Raw genomic sequence first — 21,954 nt, forward strand, 5'->3', positions numbered from 1 at the left:
TGACTCTTACGTTTATCCCCTGCCTCCTTCAGCTGTAATACACAAAAATAAATAGCCTGAGACAGAGCTCCATTCTCCTTCGTTCCATCTGTGTGGTCACTCTGCTTGAGCTCTTTCTTTGAGTGACTGATGCCAATGTGTCTTTGACTCAGATTTCTGAGCTGTCCCCTCACTCGATTGGCAGTAATGAATTCTAAATCGATTCTGTGCTAGTCAACACTATTTCATTTAATCGTCACGAGAAACTCGGGAGGCACTTACTATTGCTCTCACTTTATAAGTGAGAAAAGAGACCTGTGCAAGGGTCAGGTGTCTTGCTCAAAGCAGTTGAGATTGCTTCGAGGGTAAGTTCAGGCTCATGGCACTAGAATGCCTAGCCTCATATTTGGGATCTAAACTTCACTAGTTGAATACCTTAGGCAAGTTGCCTAACCCCACTAAGCCTTGGTTTCCCCTTTTGAAAAATAGGAATAAACAATGATGTGGTTGCTATGAGGATTAGATGTCATAATCCATGTTAAGTGTCTAGACTACTGCCGGTTCTGTTGTAATTTCTCAATGAAGGTCACTCCAAGTGTTGTTATTATATTACTCCACTTAATAATTATTATTGTGAAGTGGAAGAGCTGGCAGACAAACTCAGGCCTCTCTGACTCTCAACTATGTGTTCTTAGCCTCATACACATTAGACTGGTAGAGACTGTGGCCAAACTGTAGACACTGTGGCCTGTGGCTCTGAGATGAGAAGCACGATCTTTTACTTCTGCACTTGAGAAGACTTTGTGGTACGGCTCTGGGTTCTAAGCTCACCATCTCTATGAATGACTTTAAATTATTTAGTCTGTTTCTTTTTTTTTTTTTTTTTTCCTGTGAGGAAGATCAGCCCTGAGCTAACATCTGCCAATCCTCCTCTTTTTGCTGAGGAAGACTGGCCCTGGGCTAACATCCGTGCCCATCTTCCTCCACTTTATGTGGGACGCCGCCACAGCATGGCCTGACAAGCGGTGCGTCGGTGTGCGCCCGGATCCGAACCCCGGGCCGCCAGCAGCAGAGCGTGAGCACTTAACTGCTAAGCCACGGGGCCGGCCCCCCGTTTAGTCTGTTTCAATGTTAATTCTTCACATTAAAATAGAGAGAATAATACGTCTAAGAGTTGTGAAAATTAAAGAAGATATTTTATGTAAAGAGTCTAGTACAGTCTCTGGCCCAAGCAGATGCTTAATAAATTTTGTCAAATAGATGAATAATGATTGTAATAATAACCAATGAACTGATTACTCCTGTAGCATTATAAATAAATAATTATTATAATAAACCCGAGCTGGTTGTTCATATAAAAAACTAATACTAGGTGACCTTTGGAATACCTTTGGCCTTCCAGGGAAGGAATTTTGTAATAAGCTTGGTTCTTTTCCCAGAGGACTAAAATATTGAGTAAGTGACAGAAAACATCCACCCACAGTTTAAACCTCCTGCAGAGATTCAGTGCTCCAGGCAAACTAATATGCCCAGCCCTGGACAGAACACAGTGTCAACTAATCTAATATGGGCTGTCAGTCTTGGCCTCTTCATTTGATGCTCTTGGCAGACTTGATGAGCCCGAAGGCCCCAGGCTTGGGTGGATTGATCATTTTCATTAGAGGAGGCCTGGGTGTTGGGAGTAGCTTCCTTGGATTCAGTTAGACTTGGGTTGGAATTCTGGCTTCACCACTTGGGAGCAAGTTAGTTAAACTCTAAGCCAAACAGCTTTTCATCTGGAACATGGGAATGATGATACTCACAGGTGTGTGTGTGTGTGTGTGTGTGTGTGTGTGTGTGTGTGTGTTAAAAGAATTAAATGAGATGCAGGTAAAGTACTTAGCCCGGTTTTCAGCATATTCCTTTCCACCTTAGGTCAAGACTGAGATTCAAGTGACATGAATTTTATTCTCAACTCTGTTAAGGACTGTATGGCTTCAGCAAATCACTGAGTTTTTCTGGGTTTCGTTTTTCTCAATCTGGAAAATGGCATGAAACCCCCCTCCTATTAGGTAGAGGTATAATGCAAGGTTGGTAGAAAGCTGGAGTCAGTAAACTTTTTTTTGCAAAAGGCCAGATAATAAAGATTTTAGGCTACCAGGACCACACTGGCCTCTATTGGATATTCTTTGTTGTGTTATTTTTTTTTAATTTTTAATTTTTGTGAGGAAGATTAGCCCTGAGCTAACATCTGATGCCAATCCTCCTCTTTTTGCTGAGGAAGATTGGCCCTGGGCTAACATCCATGCCCATCTTCCTCTACTTTCCTCTACTGGGTTGCCGCCACAGCATGGCTTGACAAGCGGTGCGTTGGTGCGGGCCGGGGATCCGAATCTGCGAACCCTGGGCTGCCAAAGTGGAGCGCGAGCACTTAACCACTACACCATCAGGCTGGCGCCTGTTTTGGGTTATTTTACAATCCTTTGAATTTGTAAAAATCTTTCTTAGCTGGGCCACAGGCTGTCATTTGCGGAGCCCTGGTATAAAATACTAGAATATCAGACCCGGAAGAGGTCTTACCCAATATTCTCATTGGATGGCAAGAAAATAGAGGTAGCCCCAAATAATTAGTTACTTCATACTTTTGAAAAGGAAGGGTGCTGAACAATTGCAAAGGACTTTTTATTGTTTGTCTTAGTCACATGTTTCAAGTAATATTTGTCTTTATTTCAAAGTTCCGTTGCAATTAGTACAAACAAATTGTGACACTAAAGAAAAACAACTTTGGAAATTTTGAGAATGAAAAATTAGATTTTTAGAAATTTGGTTCTGAAGAAAAATTCCCTGCTCAGAAACACAAGGTACATAAAAATCTCACTGCTGTGTGTGCGTGTGTGTTTCTCTCTCTCTCCCTCCTAGTCCTTGGTTTTAAGTTAGTAGAGAAAAATTTTAAGTATTCTATGCATATCAAAGGATTTTGGAGGTGAGAGAAGGCTTGCCATTAAAACTTTAGATTCGTGTTTATACGTGTGTTTATATTCCTACTTTTTCCTTATTGTTTTATTTACTTAGTCAGTTTCAGCAGAAGGGGAAGAATTATAATACATTAGGGTTGGGGAAAATCGTCACTGGCAAAGGATTCTTTTCTCTCTTCCTTTCATCTTCCCTTGTATTTTTCTAGAGATAATTCTGGCATGGAATGTCCCTTCAGGGAGACCTGAGGGTCTCTTTGGTCACTCTTTGTTCTGGCAGCACCAGGATTCTTTAGCCTCTAGTTGCTTTCTTTGTTTGATCATATTAACAGTATGTTTCTTAGCATTTACTGCTTTTGTTGTGATACTTTTGGTGCATTTATTTCAAGGAAATGCTTTTCTATGTTTCTAGTTAGGTGCACAGCCAAAGCTGAACATCTTTTTCTTGAGTGGATTGATATAACTGGGTAGCAGTGAAGTAGCAGAAATAAATACACATGAAGGCACTATGTGCTCTCTCTTATGGAGACACAAAATCAGCCAGCTTCTGGCTGCTGAGATGACCCCTGGCCAGTTTGTACACTAAGTATAGAAGAAATACCACAGCTAGATTAGACAGCCTGGTAGAACAGAAAGCATTCTGATCTGAAAATCAGGAGACCTGGGTTAGTTGTGACCTTGGGCAAGTCACTTCACCTCACGTTTTCCATCTATAAAGGCAAGGACTAGATAGATTTGGAATTCCTATGTTCTATGAATTTTGTGAGTTAACAGATCCCTATACCAATTGTGGTCTCTTTTTTTTAAGCAGTTGTGGAAAACTGGTGGGGTAATTGGACACATTGATGCTCCTGGATGAAAGAAAAAGTTTCGGGCTTACTAGAACAGTATAATTATCTATATAACAACATACATATGGCTTGTGTTTATTGGATATTTACTATATGCCAGGCATTCTTTTAAGCATTTTACTTGGAATATCTCATTTAATACTCGCTCCTACTCCATGAGGTAGGTATGCTGATATCCTCAAAGAAAAAATAGAAGCTCAAATAGATTAAGTAATTTAAACCCAAATGTATTTTATTCAAAATCCCAGACTATTAACACTTTTATGTTGCTTTATTTTACTCGTGAACTTTCACCTTATTTCTAAGGAAAAATCTCTCCAGTCGCTTATGATTTGTGAAGGATGTATTTGACTAAATATCTCATGTTTTTTCTTTTCCTCCTTGTCTTTCCTAGGCCACCTCGAGATTTAGACTCCAAAGCTTGCATTTCTATTGGAAGTCAGGTGAGAAAAGTCATGTCTGCCAGTTAGTATCTTGGCCATTTTACGTATGTGCTTTCTGACTGGCCGTTGAAAGTTTACTTCTTGTAACGTACTGTCAGGGGGTGGGTCAAAAACCTTTAAATTTAAACACAGATGGTATGCGGAGCTCTTGCGGTTTTGAATGTTGAATTGAAATCAGGCTGTTGTGGTCCTGACAGAAGGTATTTGAGAAGAGTAGATGACTCTCTTTGGGGTACATTCCTCAAGGTCCGAGCATAGACCTAGTTGCCATCAGTCAGCAAATGGATTACTCATGTAACTAAGGGGACATGGCTAAAGAACCACTATGTAGACAGCTTACACTGAGCAATTTGGAAGCTGAGTTGGAGTTCTGTATTGCCTGTGACAAGCAGGTGGCATTCTGCGGGAGTCGAAACATCTCCCAGCGCTTCTTGCTTTCAGTGGCTGCTTGGAAAAGCTTCTAGACCAGAAGCTTCTGGACCAGAAATGGAAATAATCGTTAGAACATTGGGAAAAACCAGAGAGAAGACAACGTAGTCTATGTCCAGTTGATTTTTCTCTTTCCTATTGTGTTATTACTGTTCTCTCTTGCAGAACTTTGAGGTGAAGGCGGATGACCTGGAGCCTATAATGGAACTGGGACGAGGTGCGTACGGGGTGGTGGAGAAGATGCGACACGTGCCCAGCGGGCAGATCATGGCGGTGAAGGTAGAGTTGACATTCCCCCAACGTTTTCTATCTGTGGTGTATATGTTTGTCCTTCTCAATTGCAAATCAGCTCTTTTCATAGAAGCAAAATAATCTTCAATGGGACGAAACAGAAAAATTATTTGTAGGGAACAATATTTCCCTCCAAATGTGTGTGGAAAATTCTTCCTTGGTGTGAGTTACATCTACTGTTTTTTTTTAACTAATAAATGCGACATCCTCCTTTTAATTTTTTATGCAGCCGCCGTGTCATCATTACACTGAAAAGAATTAACAATACTTCCTTAGTGTCCTCTAATACCAGGTCCAAATTGAAATTACCTTGATCGTCTCAAAGTTTTTTTTTTTTTTCTGTTGGTTGTTCAAATCAGAATCCAAACAAAATTCACATGTTGCATTTGGTTATGTCTCAAAAGTCTCTTTTATTCTATATTCTATTGCTTTTAAGGAATTGTTCTTGAAAATCAGGAAACCAGAATTAGGGGAAAAAATTATCTCCATTTGTGGAAGAAAGGAGGATAAAATACATCTTGAGTGAATTTGCATAGTTGTTAGCTGTACAAAGAAATTTAGAATCATTGCATATTTCTTGAGAAGATACTGGAAAGACCTTGGAGAATGACCATCTCTGATGAATGAACAGATTTGGGCCATTCTTAGGAATGTGGGTGGTCAGATGATTTGGATCCCTTTGTTTTTGGAGAATAGAGGTATCTTTCCCTTACTTTGTAGATTTTTCAATTTTTTTTTTTTTTTGCCAACTCTTTGCTAAGTAGGCAAAAAATGTGAAAGCCTAGTGATATTATATCTTTCCTGTCATTTAATGGCATAGTCATGTTTCTGTAAGGCCACATTTGCTGGTGTGACAGATTTCTCTTCTCTCAGAAGCACTGGGATAGGAATGAATGGTTTCTCCATCTCTGTTTGATTCCTTCCGTTTCCTCTAGCTGTGTCAATTCTCTCACAGTTGCTGTTTAGTCCAAATATTCTTACATGTTCCCAAAGAGGGGCTTTTGGCTTTTTTTGGAGGACCCTGAAATCAGCCACAAAATAATTAACACTCTTTGCACTGAACAGACATAATACAGTAAACCAGACTGTTTTTGCAACTTGGAAATACATTCTCAAACATTTGCACACGCTCTAAAATATATTATCAGTTTGCTTCTTACCAGGGATTATTCAGGAAATCAAAGAACAGCAGTCTTCCTTATTTTTCATTTGTTACAAATAGCTAATCACTTAGGGTAAATATTTGAAAGGTTGTTGCTAGAAGTTGTGCTGTGAATTTTTGTACTGTTTTCAGGATGGGACTCTTTAAGGTCCCTGCCTTACTAACTGACTCATCCTCAGAGCAGTAACCATAAATTTTTTCATGCATTCCCATTCAGCGGATCCGGGCCACAGTAAATACCCAGGAGCAGAAAAGGCTATTGATGGATTTGGATATTTCCATGAGGACAGTGGACTGTCCTTTTACGGTCACCTTTTATGGCGCACTCTTCCGGGAGGTAGGTGATCCTTCAATTCAATGTCCGAGGAGAACAGTAACTTGAGAAAGAAGTTACTCTGATCATGTAAATACCATGCGCAGTCACGGCACTCTTTCTTGTTAGACGTGTCCTCTGCAAAGAGTTTCACTCTTGTGCAGTGATGACATGCCCTGGTGCAAGGTTGGCTTGAAATTATGGTATTTTCAAATGTGTTTAGCCCTTTTAAAGATGCTGAGGCTCCCCTTCTCCTTTCTGTTTTGGTTGGTCTATGTTGGCAGAACTGTCTATATCAATTGTCTGTACACTGATGTGGATAGATTCTTTCAAATCTGAAATACTCCGGTCTTTTGGCCACTTGATAAGCTTCATGTAGCCTTGTGTACCATGTAGGTTTACATTTACCTCTGCTCTACCTCTGCTTTCACGTTACCATTATATGGATTATGATGCTTCACCTCACTCTTAAAACCAGCCTTTTGATGAACTGTTGCCAGTGCTCTGTGTGGGAAGTCAGACGTGGAGTAGGCATCTACACTTATCTCGCAGAGAGCAGTAACAGTCAAGGCTTGGATTTCTGGGAGTCTATTGCTTGTAGCAATTAGTACTTAGATCCTAGTTTTCATTAAGGAGTAGCTGATCACATGCAAGTTCTGCGTGGCTGTCTGCTGGTTTGCTCTTTGGAGATAATCTTGCTTGTTTATAAATTCCTTTGGAATCTTGAAGGAAAACTCTACATTTCCTCCAAAAACGCAAGCAAGAAATAGTCAGTTTTTCCTGACAGGTGTTAACTGTTTCCTCTTTTTCCCTTTTCCATCCTCTCTAACAATCTCTGAACCAATCGGTATCCAGGGTGATGTTTGGATCTGCATGGAGCTCATGGATACATCGCTAGATAAATTCTACAAACAAGTGATTGATAAAGGCCAAACAATTCCAGAGGACATCTTAGGGAAAATAGCAGTTTCTGTGAGTACATCATGAATCCTACTACAAAGAGAATCTGAGAAGGCTGGGTCTTATGTGTCCTCGTACCCCCAGTATGAAGAAACACTGCCTGGACCATAGCTCCCGTCTAGTACATGTCTGTTGAATGCATGAGTGCATCTGTGGTGGGATAAATGAATGCTTTTCTTTCTGAGCATTATGTAGAAGATTCTAGCCCTGACTTGGTTTTTGGTAAACTCTCAGTTAAAGTGCCTCAAGGCAGTGCATTCATCTGCTATGACCACGGTCCTGGTGTCTATATTCTGATATTAGTTTATTTTGATTTTCATTTGTAGATTTTTAAGTGTTTTCTTAGGACGAATAGGCATTGAAGGAAGCAGAAGAAAATAAAATGAAATGAAGGGCTGCTCCCTATGGCTATTGAGGCTCAGGAGGGTGAAGAGAAAAAAATGCAGGAGGCCAAATGAAAAACAAGATATATGAGTGAGACATTCTCTCTGCTATAAGATATAGTCCTCTCTGGTGCGCGGAGCCCAATTTGTGTAACTTCCTGTGTATTTTCCTGGATAGGACCATGACTATGTGAGGAAATACTTCACCTTGTGACCTTAAGCCAGGGACAATAAACTTGTATATACTTAACATTCAATGTCTTTCCAGTGATGGGGGAAATAAATCTATCTTGTGTTTCTCTTGCAGATTGTAAAAGCATTAGAACATTTACACAGTAAACTCTCTGTCATTCATCGAGGTAAGCATCCATGGAGCTGCCTTGGCTATTCCTTTTATAAAGGTCATTTCTTTTACCCGAGTTTGTTTTTTCCCCCGTCCAATGGATGGAAGTGAAATTGAGTCAGGCGAGAGAATTGAGGGGTTTTCCTTTGGGACTGAATTGCAAATCACATATGTAGCTTTTCTTTATCTTGTGTGAGCACATCAGATGCCATGGGCTTTATGTTGCACCTAAATTGAATCTAGAATACCTGTTACCAAGCAGAGCTGTGGGATTACCCCCACTGAGAATGTTAGAGAATAGGATAAAAATTCATCTAGTGTTGGCCATCACCTGGGAGCTTGTTAGAAAAATAGAATCATGGGTCCCAAAACCAGCTGAATTAGAATCTGCATTTTAACAAGATTCCCAGGTAATTCTTGCACATTAAAGTGTGAAAAGTTCTGGTATAAAGCATAGCCGTTTCAGACAGCAGGAGGCCGGATAAGATGAAAAAATTGGTAGATTTGTCTCTTCCTCCACTCCCTCCTTCCCTTTCTTCCCTCCTATTGACTTGTTATCTCTTTGTCCATCCATCCATCCATCCACCCATATATGCATTCTTCCATCTTTCATCCATCTGTTTATCTTTTATAATCATTTTCCCAGCATTTATACAGTACTGTATTTATACAGCACTATAATAGAAGCCCTAAGAGGTATCTGAAAGAAAACATATTCTGATTAAAATTCTACATAGGGAAAGAAGACAATACAACAAACACATGAGAAAAAAAAACCAGATTAGAAATATGAAAGTACCAAATATGGAAGTAGAATAGGTAGAATGTAAAACAAGGAAATGATTCGCACTGGGTGACTACAGTCAAGGAAAGCTTCTTGGAAGAGATATGCTCAACCAGCTCTTTGGAAGAATTAATGGAAAGTATTGATAGCTAATAGGGCATTGTGATTTGGTAATTCTTAAACTCTCTGAGCCTGAAAATAATGTAAAATGCTTCAAACAGTATGCCTATTATGATTGTTATTATCATTATTAATTGTTATTATTAAAAATTGGAAAAATAGGAAGGAGGAAGAGGAGGAGAAGAAAGTGGGAAGGAATCAAACAGGAAGACAGATGTGGATTACCCACAAATGTGAAACCTATTTTTAAGGGTTTATTTCAAAATTATGAAATATTTCATTCATATTGGAGAATGTATATCAAGTATAACAAATAATAAAATGAAATTTGTATATCTGCCATTCAGTTTCAGGGAAAAATTATAAAGGATAATTTTTGAAGTTTTAGAATTACTTATTTCTTCTGATTACATGTCTTTTTTTTTTTTAAAGATTTTTGTTTATTTATTTTTCCCCCAAAGCCCCAGTAGATAGTTGTATGTCGTAGCTGCACATCCATTCTAGTTGCTGTGTGTGGGACGCTGCCTCAGCATGGCCGGAGAAGCGGTGCGTTGGTGCTCGCCCGGGATCCAAACCCGGGCCGCCAGCAGCGGAGCGAGCGCACTTAACCGCTAAGCCACGGGGCCGGCCCCTGATTACATGTCCTTTGTGAAAAAAATTAACTGTAATTTCGAATTCCATTATCCAAAGATAACAAGAGTTCATCTACTTGGGGAGTGTGGGTAGGTGTGTGACATCTTTCCAGTCTGAAGCATTCATTTAAGAATTGTTCAGTAATACCCCTTCATCCCTATGTGTATTCTGTGACCGGCTTTGTGATCTGGAATATCTGAGTTTATGATGAGTTACCCTATGTGATCTCTGACATACCTCTTGCAGAAGCTTCAATTAAAATTGGTGGCTTTGGGGGCCGGCCTGATGGCGTAGCAATTAAGTGTGTGTGCTCTGCTCCGGTGGTCCGGGGTTTGCAGGTTCGGATCCTGGTCATGCAGCGACACACTGCTTATCAAGCCATGCTGTGGCAGTGTCCCATATAAAGTAGAGGAAGATGGGCATGGATGTTAGCCCAGGGCCAATCTTCCTGAGCAAAAAAGAGGAGGATTGGTGTCGGATGTTAGCTCAGGGCTAACCTTACTCATTAAAAAAGAAAAAAAATTGGTGGCTTTGATTATGTTTGTTGTATTGTTATGTCGTAGTCTGCCTTTTCATTCCACGATTTATTACTCCTACACTAAATGTGCAATAGATCATTAAGAACTGGGCTTTTTAAAAAATTATTTTATTGTCATAAGAACACTTAACATGAGATCTACCCTCATAATGAATTTGTAAGTGTATAATATAGTATTGTTCATTGTAGGTACAATGTTGTACAGAAGATCTCTAGAACTTATTCATCTTGGATAATAGAGACTATGCCTGTAGAACTGGGCATTTGATTTGGTAATAATTTTTTAAGTTCTTCTACAGTCATGTACCACGTAACAACATTTCAGTCAACAGTGGACCACAGATGCAACGGTGGTCCTATACGATGAGTACCATATAGCCTGGGTGTGTAATAGGCTATACCATCTAGGTTTGTGTAAGTATATTCTATGATGTTCGCACAATGACGAAATCACCCAACAACACATTTCTCAGAACATATCCCCATCATTAAGTGATGTATGACTGTATATGTATGGAGGCAATGAAGATGACAAATTAAATACAGTAGACAGTTCTTTCCATTGGTGGATTCACAATCCTACACAAAGGACAAAACATGAAATAGAAAATCAAGTTGAAAGCGATAGGTATATACCTGTGAGGCGAGGATGGCAGTTACTTCTGTGTTGGGCCTCGTCAGGAAAGGAAAATGAAGGAGAAATGGAGATAACAGGCCCTCTGGTGGTACAGAAATAAAGCTTCAAAGCAGGCTGGGATGATGGGCTCCTGGTTCTTCTTGCTTTCAGATGTCAAGCCTTCCAACGTGCTGATCAATGCTCTGGGCCAAGTGAAGATGTGCGATTTTGGAATCAGTGGCTACCTTGTAGACTCTGTTGCTAAAACTATTGATGCAGGATGCAAACCATACATGGCTGTAAGTACAGCAGCTGGGGGTGGCATCTGAGAATGGAATTGCTGGCAAACCATCCCAGGAAATAGGAAATGGATGGCCACAGAGGGAAAACTGAAATGTGCCTAAGATGCAAGAAATACTCTGCATCTTCTTTTTTCTTAAGTATTTCCTGTCTGAAATCCTTAGTCACTTGCTTCATATGTATTATTTTTTAAAAATCAAGTAAAGAGGTATATTATTTGAAAAACCGTGTAAGTAATACATACAGCCCACATAGTCAAACAAGTCGGTTAGGTTAGTCCTCATGGCTATGAAGGTTCTTTGCCATTAGCAGAGACTTGGGACTCTCTTTAACTTAAGGGACTTGACTTTATTCTATTTGGAAATGAACTTGGGCTTGGAATTAAAAAGCTTCCTGTCCATGTTTAGCTAAAAGTTGTTTAGGTCTATTAACACCAGACAGTAGCCCAGTGACTCTTGTTGATTCTTTTTACTGAGCTCTGGACTGTTGTGATCTTAAACAAGGGAAATTCTAGGCTGGCAAAGTAGCTTTATAGTGTATATCCTGTTTCTTCTTAAGGCGAAATTGAAACTAGTTTTGAATTGCGAGGGGACTTTGATCCGTTACTGTCTCCAAGTAAAGACTAATGTAGAATGAGGAAAGTCCCATGGAGATGTTGATATTTATTGTAGTTAGTGAGTCTTCTTGGCCTGGGAGGCACGTTAACAGCTTAAACCAACTCGCTTGGCAGCTGGTGCCACCCCTACCCCCAGAGATGTTGTTGAGCTAAGAATGTCATCTCAGTTGTCTTTTTCTGTCTCCTTTCCAGCCTGAAAGAATAAACCCAGAGCTCAACCAGAAGGGATACAGTGTGAAGTCTGACATTTGGAGTCTGGGCATCACAATGGTAGTGTGTGATAATCATCGCGGACTATGAGGTTCTGGGCATGAAGCTGAAATGGGGTGGACTTTGAGACCAAGAGGCAAATGCCCTAAATGCTGGTCTTCAGCATCCTTTCGTGCCTGAGATAGCAGGAGAATTTGAGTGACAATTGTTTCAGTGTGATGTAGTAGAAATATTGAACTGGGATTGGGCAAACCCAGTTTTTCTCTTCATTCTACTTCTACCTAGTTGTATGCCCTTGAGTGACTAATGGAGGCACATGGACTGTGTTACTGTCCCCATCTGTAAAATGAGAGGGTCTGACTATAGTTCCTGATAGTTTTCCTTACAGTTTAAAATTAAATTATTCTAATCCAGGCATGAAGAAGCTTAAGTGAGTCAAAGAGTGCTAATATGTGTGGACCCTGATAGAGCCATGTTATCCAGGACATGGGCTACGCTTCCCAGAATACGTCTGGTAGAAGCCTTGGCCAGTGAGGTCAAGTATAGCCAAAAGACATGGTAACAAATAGGATAATTTCCTTAGGCACAGCCCTAAAGTTATACGATTAGTCTCTTATTCATAACTTTGATGATCGTAAATTTTCAGTCTATCACCAAGGTCTGGAATTATCTGCTGTGGTCCTGGCTCCTTCCCAGCACAGCAGCTGATTAAATCCCGTGAGTTATTTCACATCCTTGCCCAGAATACATGTGATCTTCTAATGGCAAAGTGGCCTTACTCAAATCCAAAAAAAGATCAGTCATTTGGTCCAAGGGTGTTTTTTTTGTTCATTCTAGCAAGGGACCTGCAGATGGCAGCAGAGGTACAGCTCTGTAAAATCTTAGGGTGAGAATTATTTTTCAGACCAAACATTTGAAAACCTGGTTGCTTTCCATCCTGAAGTTTCACACCGCTGGCCTACAATTTTATTAAGTGTCACAGTGGGTTTTAGTGAGGACCCAGTTTTAAATAGGCTTAAATGGCTGTCTCTACTAAGATAGTATTTGAAAATCCCTAGCACTAGGATTTGGGAGCAAAATGCTGGGGAACCTATTATTAGCTAATTTTCCCCCCAAATTTTACTTGAACTTCACCTTGTATTTCCCTCTCATTCTCCTGGAACAAAACACAGTAGGTTCCCTAAAGTAGTCCTATTTAAGCTGTTATCTCCTTGTGTTCCTCTCCCCTCTAGATTGAGTTGGCCATCCTTCGGTTTCCCTATGATTCATGGGGAACACCTTTTCAGCAGCTCAAACAGGTGGTAGAGGAGCCATCACCACAACTCCCGGCAGACAAGTTCTCTGAAGAGTTTGTTGACTTTACCTCACAGTGGTAAGAGAGCCTCATTTCCCAGATGCCAATGTTAAGGAAGAAGAGGAGTTCTCATGAATTTCCTCCATCAGTTTTAATCCATTATGCATACATTCACTCCAAAAGCATTTATGGAATGTGCCCCCGAAGCTGGAGAAACAAAGATGCCTCTATCCCAATGCCTGCCCTCCTGGAGCTCAAAGTCAAGTAGAAGAGTCTCATCAATCAATAATTACCGTGCAGTATGGCAAGTCCAGTGATGGAGATATGCATAGGGTATTGGGGGAACTCAGAGGAAAAGCATTAGGATAGAGTTTCTCGAGAAGGTAAATCCTGAGCTGAGGCCATGTGAAGTATTTTCCAAGTGAAAGAGAAGTAGAGGAGGGAAAGGTATTCCCAGCAGAAGGAACATCATGCATCGTGTCACAAAAGTGAGAAACTCCTTTATGAGGGTGATAAGTAATTTGATGTTAGAGCATCAAGGAAAGGTGGTAGGGCCCACTGGAGGATAAGGGATGGGACATAGATAAGACACAGAGAGGAGAAGACAGTAGGTAGTTTGAGAGTGTTAATTAGTTACTTAGAGGCCTTGCAAAGTAGTTCTAGTGTTTTTCAGGCTGCCTCCTATGCAACACTGGATAACTGTGGATATACTTGCCCGTGAGGGGACAATAGACAGTATTGGGGGTCTGAGAAGGGAATATAAAGAAAGTTGGAGTGGAAAGATGGAAGGAGTCATACTTATTCTTTAAACTTTGTTTTTGTGCAATTGCCAGTGGAATCGAGGAAATTAGGGGAGGGGATAATTTTCTCCAGAAAACTGAGTGATTTGTCTGCATAGCAACCATGATGCTTAGTATAACTTGATACTAATAAACGTTGCAAGTGCTGCTGGAAGAGGATACCAAAAGAAAAGTACAAAATGGAGCCAGGTTAGTTTATTTGGGCATCCTGCAGGAGCAGATGAGAAATGGGAAGAAGGGGAATCAGAGATGGTGACAAATCCAGCTGTGACCCTTGGAGAGGAGCAGTTCTTGCTCAGAGAGGCCACTTGCTGCTGAGGAAGGGGTGGACCTCTGAAGATTGTTTGATAGTACAGTTTCCTCAAGTTTATCATTCCTTGGCCTCCATGCTCTTCGGAAGAAGCATTTGGAATGCAGCTTTTATTGGGAAACATGATGAGACAAAACAATGGTCTGTTGCTTGTGAAACTAAGGCCTCTTGGACCTTTTGTTAGGGCTAGTCCCCACGTTACCTCTGGTACTTTTACCTAATGGTATATGAAACTGGCTTACTATTATTTGTTTTGTTTTAATTTTGGCTGAATTGCCAGAGAGGGGCTGGAGCACTGGGCTCTAGTACTAGTGTTGTTGGTTGACTCTTAATATGTCCTTCCTCTGGGCTACTATGTCCTCCTATCTGCTCTCCTTGAGCGAGTGTGCTGGAGGTGGTGGTACCCCAGCCAGGTTGAGATGGGCTCATGATTTTGCCTTCTGGATTCAAGAACTTGTTTTTTGTTTGTTTTTTGGTTTTTTTCCTTATCCTCAAATGTTTAAAGGTCGCATAGGAAAAGGGATGAGTCATCTTGGATAGTTTAGCCCAGTAGTTCTCAAGAGGGGGTGGTAATGGAGAAGGATCTTATCTAGGAAGTCTTTTCAAACTCTCTTCCCTATAAGCTCTCTCCTACCTGTCCCCTTTTCCCGAGAGGCTGGATACTTCAGAAAACTTTGGTAAGAACAAGGCTGGTGTGCAGAGTTTGAGAAAGCTGGGCCACCTGTTGGGAGCCACTAGTTTAATCCAATAGTTCTCACTCTGTCTGCTCCTTTATGAAACTCAAGAGAGCTTTCAAATACACTGTTGCCTGGGCCTCACCCTCAGAGACTCTGATTTAATTGGTCTGGGGAGGGTCCTGAATATCAGTATTTTTCAAATGTTTTCAAACCATTCTACTGTAGAGCTGGAGTGAGAACCCCTAATTTAGACCTGTAATCTGTGGACCTGCTATAACTACTTCCTGTTCAAAAGCTGCTTTTCTTCTATCATTTATTTAAAAAATCGTTTAATTACTTTATTTTGCTTTCACCAAAGTATATTTTTCTCTTACGTAGAATTTCCCCTAAAGAACCAGAGCATTAAAGCTTTTTATAGATTTTTAAAAAATGAAAACCTTGAAAAATAAATGCTTTCTAATTTTAATGTACGCATACATATATGGACATTCCAGATACTTGTATTCTTGCTATTTTATAGTGACCACTCCATGCCTACCCTCGCCCCCAGAATACTCCTAGTCTCTTCATGGCTGCCCCTACGGTCTCCATTTCCCTCTTGTTTTCTCTCAGTTTTAGTCCCAGCTACTATAGTTTATTAATTAAAAAACTTTGAGCCATAGACATTTTCCAGCTTTTCTGGAACCATTAGTTTGGTTAATTCTGTTAATTCTGTATCATTTCATTTGCATTCAAGTCAGCCAGCCTGGTTTGCTTATGGGGTTTACTGAAAAAAATAATAATAATAGAAACAAAACTCAAATCACTTTAAGTTGCTAAAGAATACATTTTTCTTCAGACTTTCAGTGTTGTAGCTCCTGTAGAATCTGATACTTAAGAATATCAATTGTGTAAAGTAGTGAGTCATTTTTGTTGGTATGAGAATTGGGAAATAGGAGGGGAGCATTAATTCTGAATTTTATGAGCATTCTTACTTATCCTCAGATGGGTTTTTTAAGAGTATGGGCTCTCCTATTTCAGATGCCAAGTCAATAGTTTTTTGCCTACCATAAACCGCCAATATATTTTCTTTAAAACTCCACAGTATGAACATTATTTTGAAGTCAACTGAGTTGGAAAAGTTGTCTAGAAAAAAGTTGTCAAGAAATGGTGCTAATTTTTTTTTAGATTTTATGAATGGCTTGGATCTTTATGAAAGCAATTTTATTTTTCATATATATTAGTGTACAGATACAGACCTGCCCCCATTAGCAGTCTAGTTACTTCACTTGTTTTTTTACTGCCAGTTTTAAGTTTGATCTGGAGCTGGGTGGAAAGAGTGGAAAAATGATTATTACTTAAAGAACACTTCTTCTATCTCTTGATGAAGAGAAGGATATAGCCTATGAGTATAACTCCCTTTTATAGTTGTTTCTCCATTTTCCTAAGTATAAAGCTATATTTTTGAGACCAATTTTCATAAAAGGACCCTTTTTTGAGTGACCTCCAATGTTTGTTTTTTTTTGTATTTTTATGACATGGTCAGGCTATGATCCTTCAAGACTTCTCAAAAAGTCCCAACTGTTTGTGGTAAGTTTGGAAAGGGGACTGTCGATTTGGAAAGTGAAAAATTTAATCTCAAATTTCGAGATAGATACATCTATGTTTTTATGTCCTACTACTCCTTTGGGCTAAATGTAGAGCTAGAAGAAAAAGGGTACATTCTCCATGTTTCGTGGGATGCATCCTACCGAAGCATTTGATGACATCGCAGTGCTGCTGCACACTGTACACCTTCATCCAGGGAGTCAGCTTGGTGCCCACTCTCCTCTGATTGCTGCTTGTCTGTTGACAGTAAATCGTGGTTTGTGGGGTGGAGTAGAGAGCACTTACGGGCTATCGCCATCATACCCAAGGTCAGATCTAGAGCCCAGAGGTCCAGCTGCTGTCTTTTCTTTTGCAGTAAATGAGAAAAACGTTATCCTCAGGGCGAGGGAGTGGCGGGGAAGAAAGTTAAGGCATTTATTTCTTATGAACTTGAAGGAAAAAACCCAGTGATTTCTTACAAACCCTTCCTTTCTGTACTTATTTTGAAATAGGACTAACAAATGACATTTGCTTCTTCCCGTACTCGTGGCTTTCTTATTATCATAGGGATTTCAAAGAGTTCCTGGAGTAGATGATGCTGACCATGTAGGTCTTGCTTTGGGATTCCTAATAGAGAAGTTGGACAGAAAAGCCTTACATTCCAGGCCTGCAGAAGGGTTAACAAATGAGTTTCTCAAAAAAATGGAATCTTAACAGGCTTACATTTTTCACCCTAACCTCTTCCTATAGGTTCACAGGCTTGGGGACTGAAGGAAGTTGCTGGAAACCAACTGCTGGGTGCCAAAACAGCTCGACTTCCTTTTTGCTTTTCCTTTAGGCCTATTTAAGAGGCTCAGTGCCCAGCTGACCAGCCTGATGGCATGTTGGAGTGTGTTGGAGGCCCACCCAGACATTGATACTGTCTGACTCAGAGGAACTAGTATAAAATGGAGACAATCAAATATAGTTCCCAGCTTGTTCAGGAAGGACAGTAAAAAGAGTCACTGGGTATTTATTTAGCTTATGACAAATGTATGGCTTGAGAGGCGCAAATGTGTTTTTATTCTGTGGATGCACCAAATAGCTCTTCTTGGATATGATCAGGGAGAATTCAAATAGGCAGAAATCCTCTGGTCAGCACAAGCTTCAAGTTAGCAATTCTCAAGACAGCATGAAGCTGGGTTTTAGTGTCAGCTACGGTCAGGAGCGTGTGTTGTGGCATTTGGAAGAGGAATTATGGCAGTTAGCTAATTGCACACTTGAAAATGACAAGCCACTTGAAAATTCAAAAGTCTGACTCAAATCCAAAGAGAAATTGGTGTAGCTTTGAACTGCACAGTTGTTATTTTATACTGAATTTCAAGCACTTCCTATTAAACATGGAAAATTTGCCTTTTCCCCTAACCTTATCCTGAGTATTTTGCTATTCTTAGCCCATGTTTTGAAGTGTTCTTGATTTAAAAGATGGAGAGAATGGGTTATCAGCTATATTAATTCGATAAACAGCCTTGGTTTGCTGTGTAAGTATTTTCCATCAATACTCTGCAGTAGTGCTTGTGGTAAATTTTGAGCTTTCTAATCAGGTGCCATAAGTCAAGAAATCGCCTCTTGGCCAGCCATCTCTGAGATTCCAGGAATCCTTAACGCTTTCGATGCATCAAGATGGGGTACTTTCCCCACATTTTCTTTAAATAGATTAAAAAATAGTTCTGGAGAAATTTTCATAAACTGTTCCACAAGGGAAAAGATAAGACATCCTAACTTTGAGGACCTTTCCTCAAAAAATGGAAGTATTTAAGTTCTTCTACCTGGTAAGAAGAGTCTTATTTTGTTATCTACTAAATAGAAGATCAAAAGCCAACAATATCACAAAGATCTCTGGTTAGTAAAAGAGGCCACTGTTTTAACATTAGAGAAACAAGCTTTTCTTCCTAACTCTCATTCCTTTGCTTCCGTTGTTGACCAATGAAAGCTGGTCATGGAAAGGTGGGTCGTGGTCCTCAAGGAGAATATTTCAGAGTCAATACAGAGTTAGGGTCTGATGACTGACTAATGTTCCACCTAAATAGAGACACCTGAAATCAAGCACTTGAATATCAAGTGTGGATTTAATGTTGCATTTGTGCTTTTCAGTATTGATTTGAGCACATTGAATTGTTCAGATTATAGAGAAGACTTGCTGGTTTTTGATTTGGTTTGAACAATAGCTGGAAATTCAAGGCTTTTGTACATTAGCCTGTTTGTTTTTTTACTAGGGTCTATGTGCAAGTCAGCAAAGCTCCTGGGATCACATGTGTGCTGTGTTTCATTCTAGGTGAACTAGCTCTTGAACTTAGAAAAAAAAACCTTTTGCTTCCTGGAGCGGGCATAGGGAGGGGCAGCAGTGGCGAGAATGTGCCCAAATGACAGATGAATCAGCTGAAGATGCTTCTAAGTGAATTTCATCTCAGAGAAGGGGATAGGCAGTAGCAGCAAGGAGGAATGCCCTAGTACACATTGCTGAGGGTTTCTCACCCTCAGCACTAATGACATTTTGGACTGGATCATTCTTTGTTGTGGGGAACTTTGTAGGATGTTTAGCAACATCCCTGGCCTCTACCTATTAGGTACCAGTGTCACCCCCCTACAACCATTTGTGTCAACCGAAAATGCCTCTAGACATTGCCCAATATCCCCTGGAGGGCAAAATCCCCTGCAGTTGAGATTTGCCAATGGAGCCCTAGAAAATCTCAGGGTATAGGTACACACATAGTCATAAGGGGGAGTTCCAAGTGTCATTCATTTCACTCAGGCACACCCTCCCATATCAATCTGACTCTGACAGTTGATAATTCCTCCTTCTAATTCGCTCTTATTTTTATCCTCAGTTGAGATGAAACTTTCTCTCATAGGTTGTCTGGTCACTGAGGTCACTAGGCCCTAGATCTGCCCTCAGTTCCAGGTTGAAACTTCTCTCCTCACATCTACCTGTACCCTGTCTCAGGTTCCCTGGCTTCTGCCCGCAGCATTGCCTGGAATAATCTGGTAGGCTGCTTTAAGTTGTTTTGATTCTAAAGCTTCCTCTCTTTTTTGTTTTCCATTTTGTTTTGTTTTAAACCAGTTTCTTAAAGCGCCTCAACTACTTCACTCTCTTCTGGTTCTGTACCTCGCCCCCCTCATCATTATTAGCCTGTGTGGGTGGAGCAGAGCTCACGTCACACGTACTAGGTCTCATTTGCTCAAAATGATCCATTAGCACAAATCTCAGCAACCTAATAATCAGCCACATTTTGGTTCCTTAACACCAGGCAAAGTTCCTCTCCATTCATGTATGATTTTGTGGTCCAATTGGCAGAGGAGTCTGTAGGTTGCCTTTCAAATCATCGTTTTTGAAATCATCCTTTGCTCCATTCTGCAACCTGGGATTCCAACTCCAAATAAACCGCTTCTTTTCTTTTTTCCATTTTAAGGCCGTGGGTGAATACAGGGGTGGGCTGAGGATAGTGGGAGGGGTTGGTCTCTTCATATCGTGGTTTTATTACTGTTGCCTCCGGTATCAAATGTTATTAAAATGTTTGTGCCTACAGGGAGCCACTTGACGGTAGTGCATGGCCACAAAATATTTCTCAGAAGAATAATTGCTAAGTCACTGGCTGAGTGTGCTTTCTCTTTCATCAGCCAAGAGATCGTAAACAAGTAGCGTTACCTTAGCCATTTTATGGGTTTGTTGCTTCTATCTCAGTCAGCTTTGGTTAGGAATATATAAAAGCAGATTATACATTCAGGGGAGCCGGAAGCAAGGAGAACCAGGGAGATAGTGAAGAGATATCAAATTTAGTATAAGAAGCACCTGCCAGTTTCTTTGCCATTGGGGGTGGAGTAAAAGCTGTTTTGAAGGAAAGTAGATATGTATTTTGAAATATAGTGACTGTAGATCAGAAAAGCCTGTTTATATGTCATTAGTAGAGTATCAGAAGGAAAGTAAACACACACCCCCCATTCTTCCCATTAAGGTACACCCAGAGTGATTTAAAACACAATCTGTAAGTGTAACAGAAGAGGAAAGTCAAGATAGGAGATTTATGTTTTTAATACATGTTTAGTATTCTACAGATTCTGAAATCCTAGTCTAGTGAAAATATAGATGGTTTCTAGATTTTAATGTGATCAATTTTTTTCTTTAAGCTTGAAGAAGAATTCCAAAGAACGGCCAACATATCCAGAGCTTATGGTAAGTATTGTTAGCAGTGTAAACGTGTCCAAAAGAACAGCTAGTACAGGAAAAGTGATTGAGACCTAAATTATGATAAAACAACCATATTGGAAGAAATGATTCATTGAGACATTGGCAACTGGAATTGAACTCAAGAAAAAAAGAGCTGAGACCTTCATTTGTCCAACATCTTTCTTTAGCATAACCTGGGTGTATCACTAGTCTTAGCAATTTTTTACGTGATGATAAACTTGTCATTATATAGACAAAATTATATATACAATTTATATTTTCAAATTTTAAAGATAATAGGAATCAGCAATTAATATAAAGTGAAGGAAAGCATGATTTAAAGGATTTAAATATTGAGAGAAACTTAAGTGCTATGTGACTGATCAATTTTTGATAAAATATTTAAGATTAATTGGAATGACTCTTTTTGGTGAGTGTTTACGGAGGAAAAGAATCACTTCGTTTTCTCCTTCTGGTTTTCACTTTAGTGGAAAAAAGTAAGACAAAGCCTTATTAAATTGAATCATACTATCTCAGCATTCACAGTTTATCATTTGCACTATCTATGAAAAAAGAGTGAAAATAAGACCTCAGAGTTGTTGTTTTAAAATAGTTTCTCTTAAATTGTGGTAACTACAATTCTAAGCTAATTATGAACAATTCTGTAATATAGATGGCAGGGACCTAAACCTTGCAATCCTTACCTAAGTACATGTTGAAAGCAGGAGAAACACATTGTTTTTGAAATATTATAAAATTCACACTATTTACTAATTTGTGTTAACCCCTCTCTAGATTTGTTTCAATTATTAAGGTTTTAATTTTAGCTCGGGAAGGAAAAGTTCTGTTCATGCACAATTTCAAAAGAGACAGGAGCGAACATGGACACTATTTCTTCCTGGAGCACAGTTATTCAGCAGGCGTTAAATGCTTGTACCTATCCCATCCCACCCACAAGCAGTGCCCAGTCTTCAGGACCAACTCAGGGCAGGTGATAGAAGTACAGGTTCCTGATATCTCTTCAATGGTGTAGCAAGGTGGCTCTGACACGGAAAAAGTATAGCTTGTTGGTCATTTGTATGTCTTCCTTGGAAAAATGTCTATTCAGGTCCTTTGCCCATTTTTAAATTGGATTATTATTATTTTTTTTTTGTTATTGCAATATATGAGTTCTTTATATA

The 21,954-nt window shown here is 39.8% G+C and overlaps 1 protein-coding gene across 3 annotated transcripts in view; it reads left to right on the top strand.

Annotated features, from left to right (window-relative positions):
* MAP2K6 (mitogen-activated protein kinase kinase 6) overlaps positions 1 to 21,954 on the top strand; it is a 118,605-nt gene that overhangs the window by 79,769 nt on the left and 16,882 nt on the right. For all 3 annotated transcript variants that reach the window (XM_004432700.3, XM_087441489.1, XM_014789197.2), the window contains exons 3-11: positions 4,176 to 4,224; positions 4,819 to 4,932; positions 6,324 to 6,443; positions 7,275 to 7,391; positions 8,070 to 8,121; positions 10,968 to 11,095; positions 11,905 to 11,982; positions 13,155 to 13,294; positions 20,734 to 20,779. In XM_004432700.3, coding sequence (XP_004432757.1) covers positions 4,176 to 4,224; positions 4,819 to 4,932; positions 6,324 to 6,443; positions 7,275 to 7,391; positions 8,070 to 8,121; positions 10,968 to 11,095; positions 11,905 to 11,982; positions 13,155 to 13,294; positions 20,734 to 20,779 — 844 coding nt within the window. The remainder of the gene's footprint in view (positions 1 to 4,175; positions 4,225 to 4,818; positions 4,933 to 6,323; positions 6,444 to 7,274; positions 7,392 to 8,069; positions 8,122 to 10,967; positions 11,096 to 11,904; positions 11,983 to 13,154; positions 13,295 to 20,733; positions 20,780 to 21,954) is intronic.

The sequence above is a fragment of the Ceratotherium simum genome, chromosome 16, assembly GCF_057802395.1.
Source record: "Ceratotherium simum simum isolate JZ-2026a chromosome 16, ASM5780239v1, whole genome shotgun sequence".
NCBI lineage: Eukaryota > Metazoa > Chordata > Mammalia > Perissodactyla > Rhinocerotidae > Ceratotherium > Ceratotherium simum.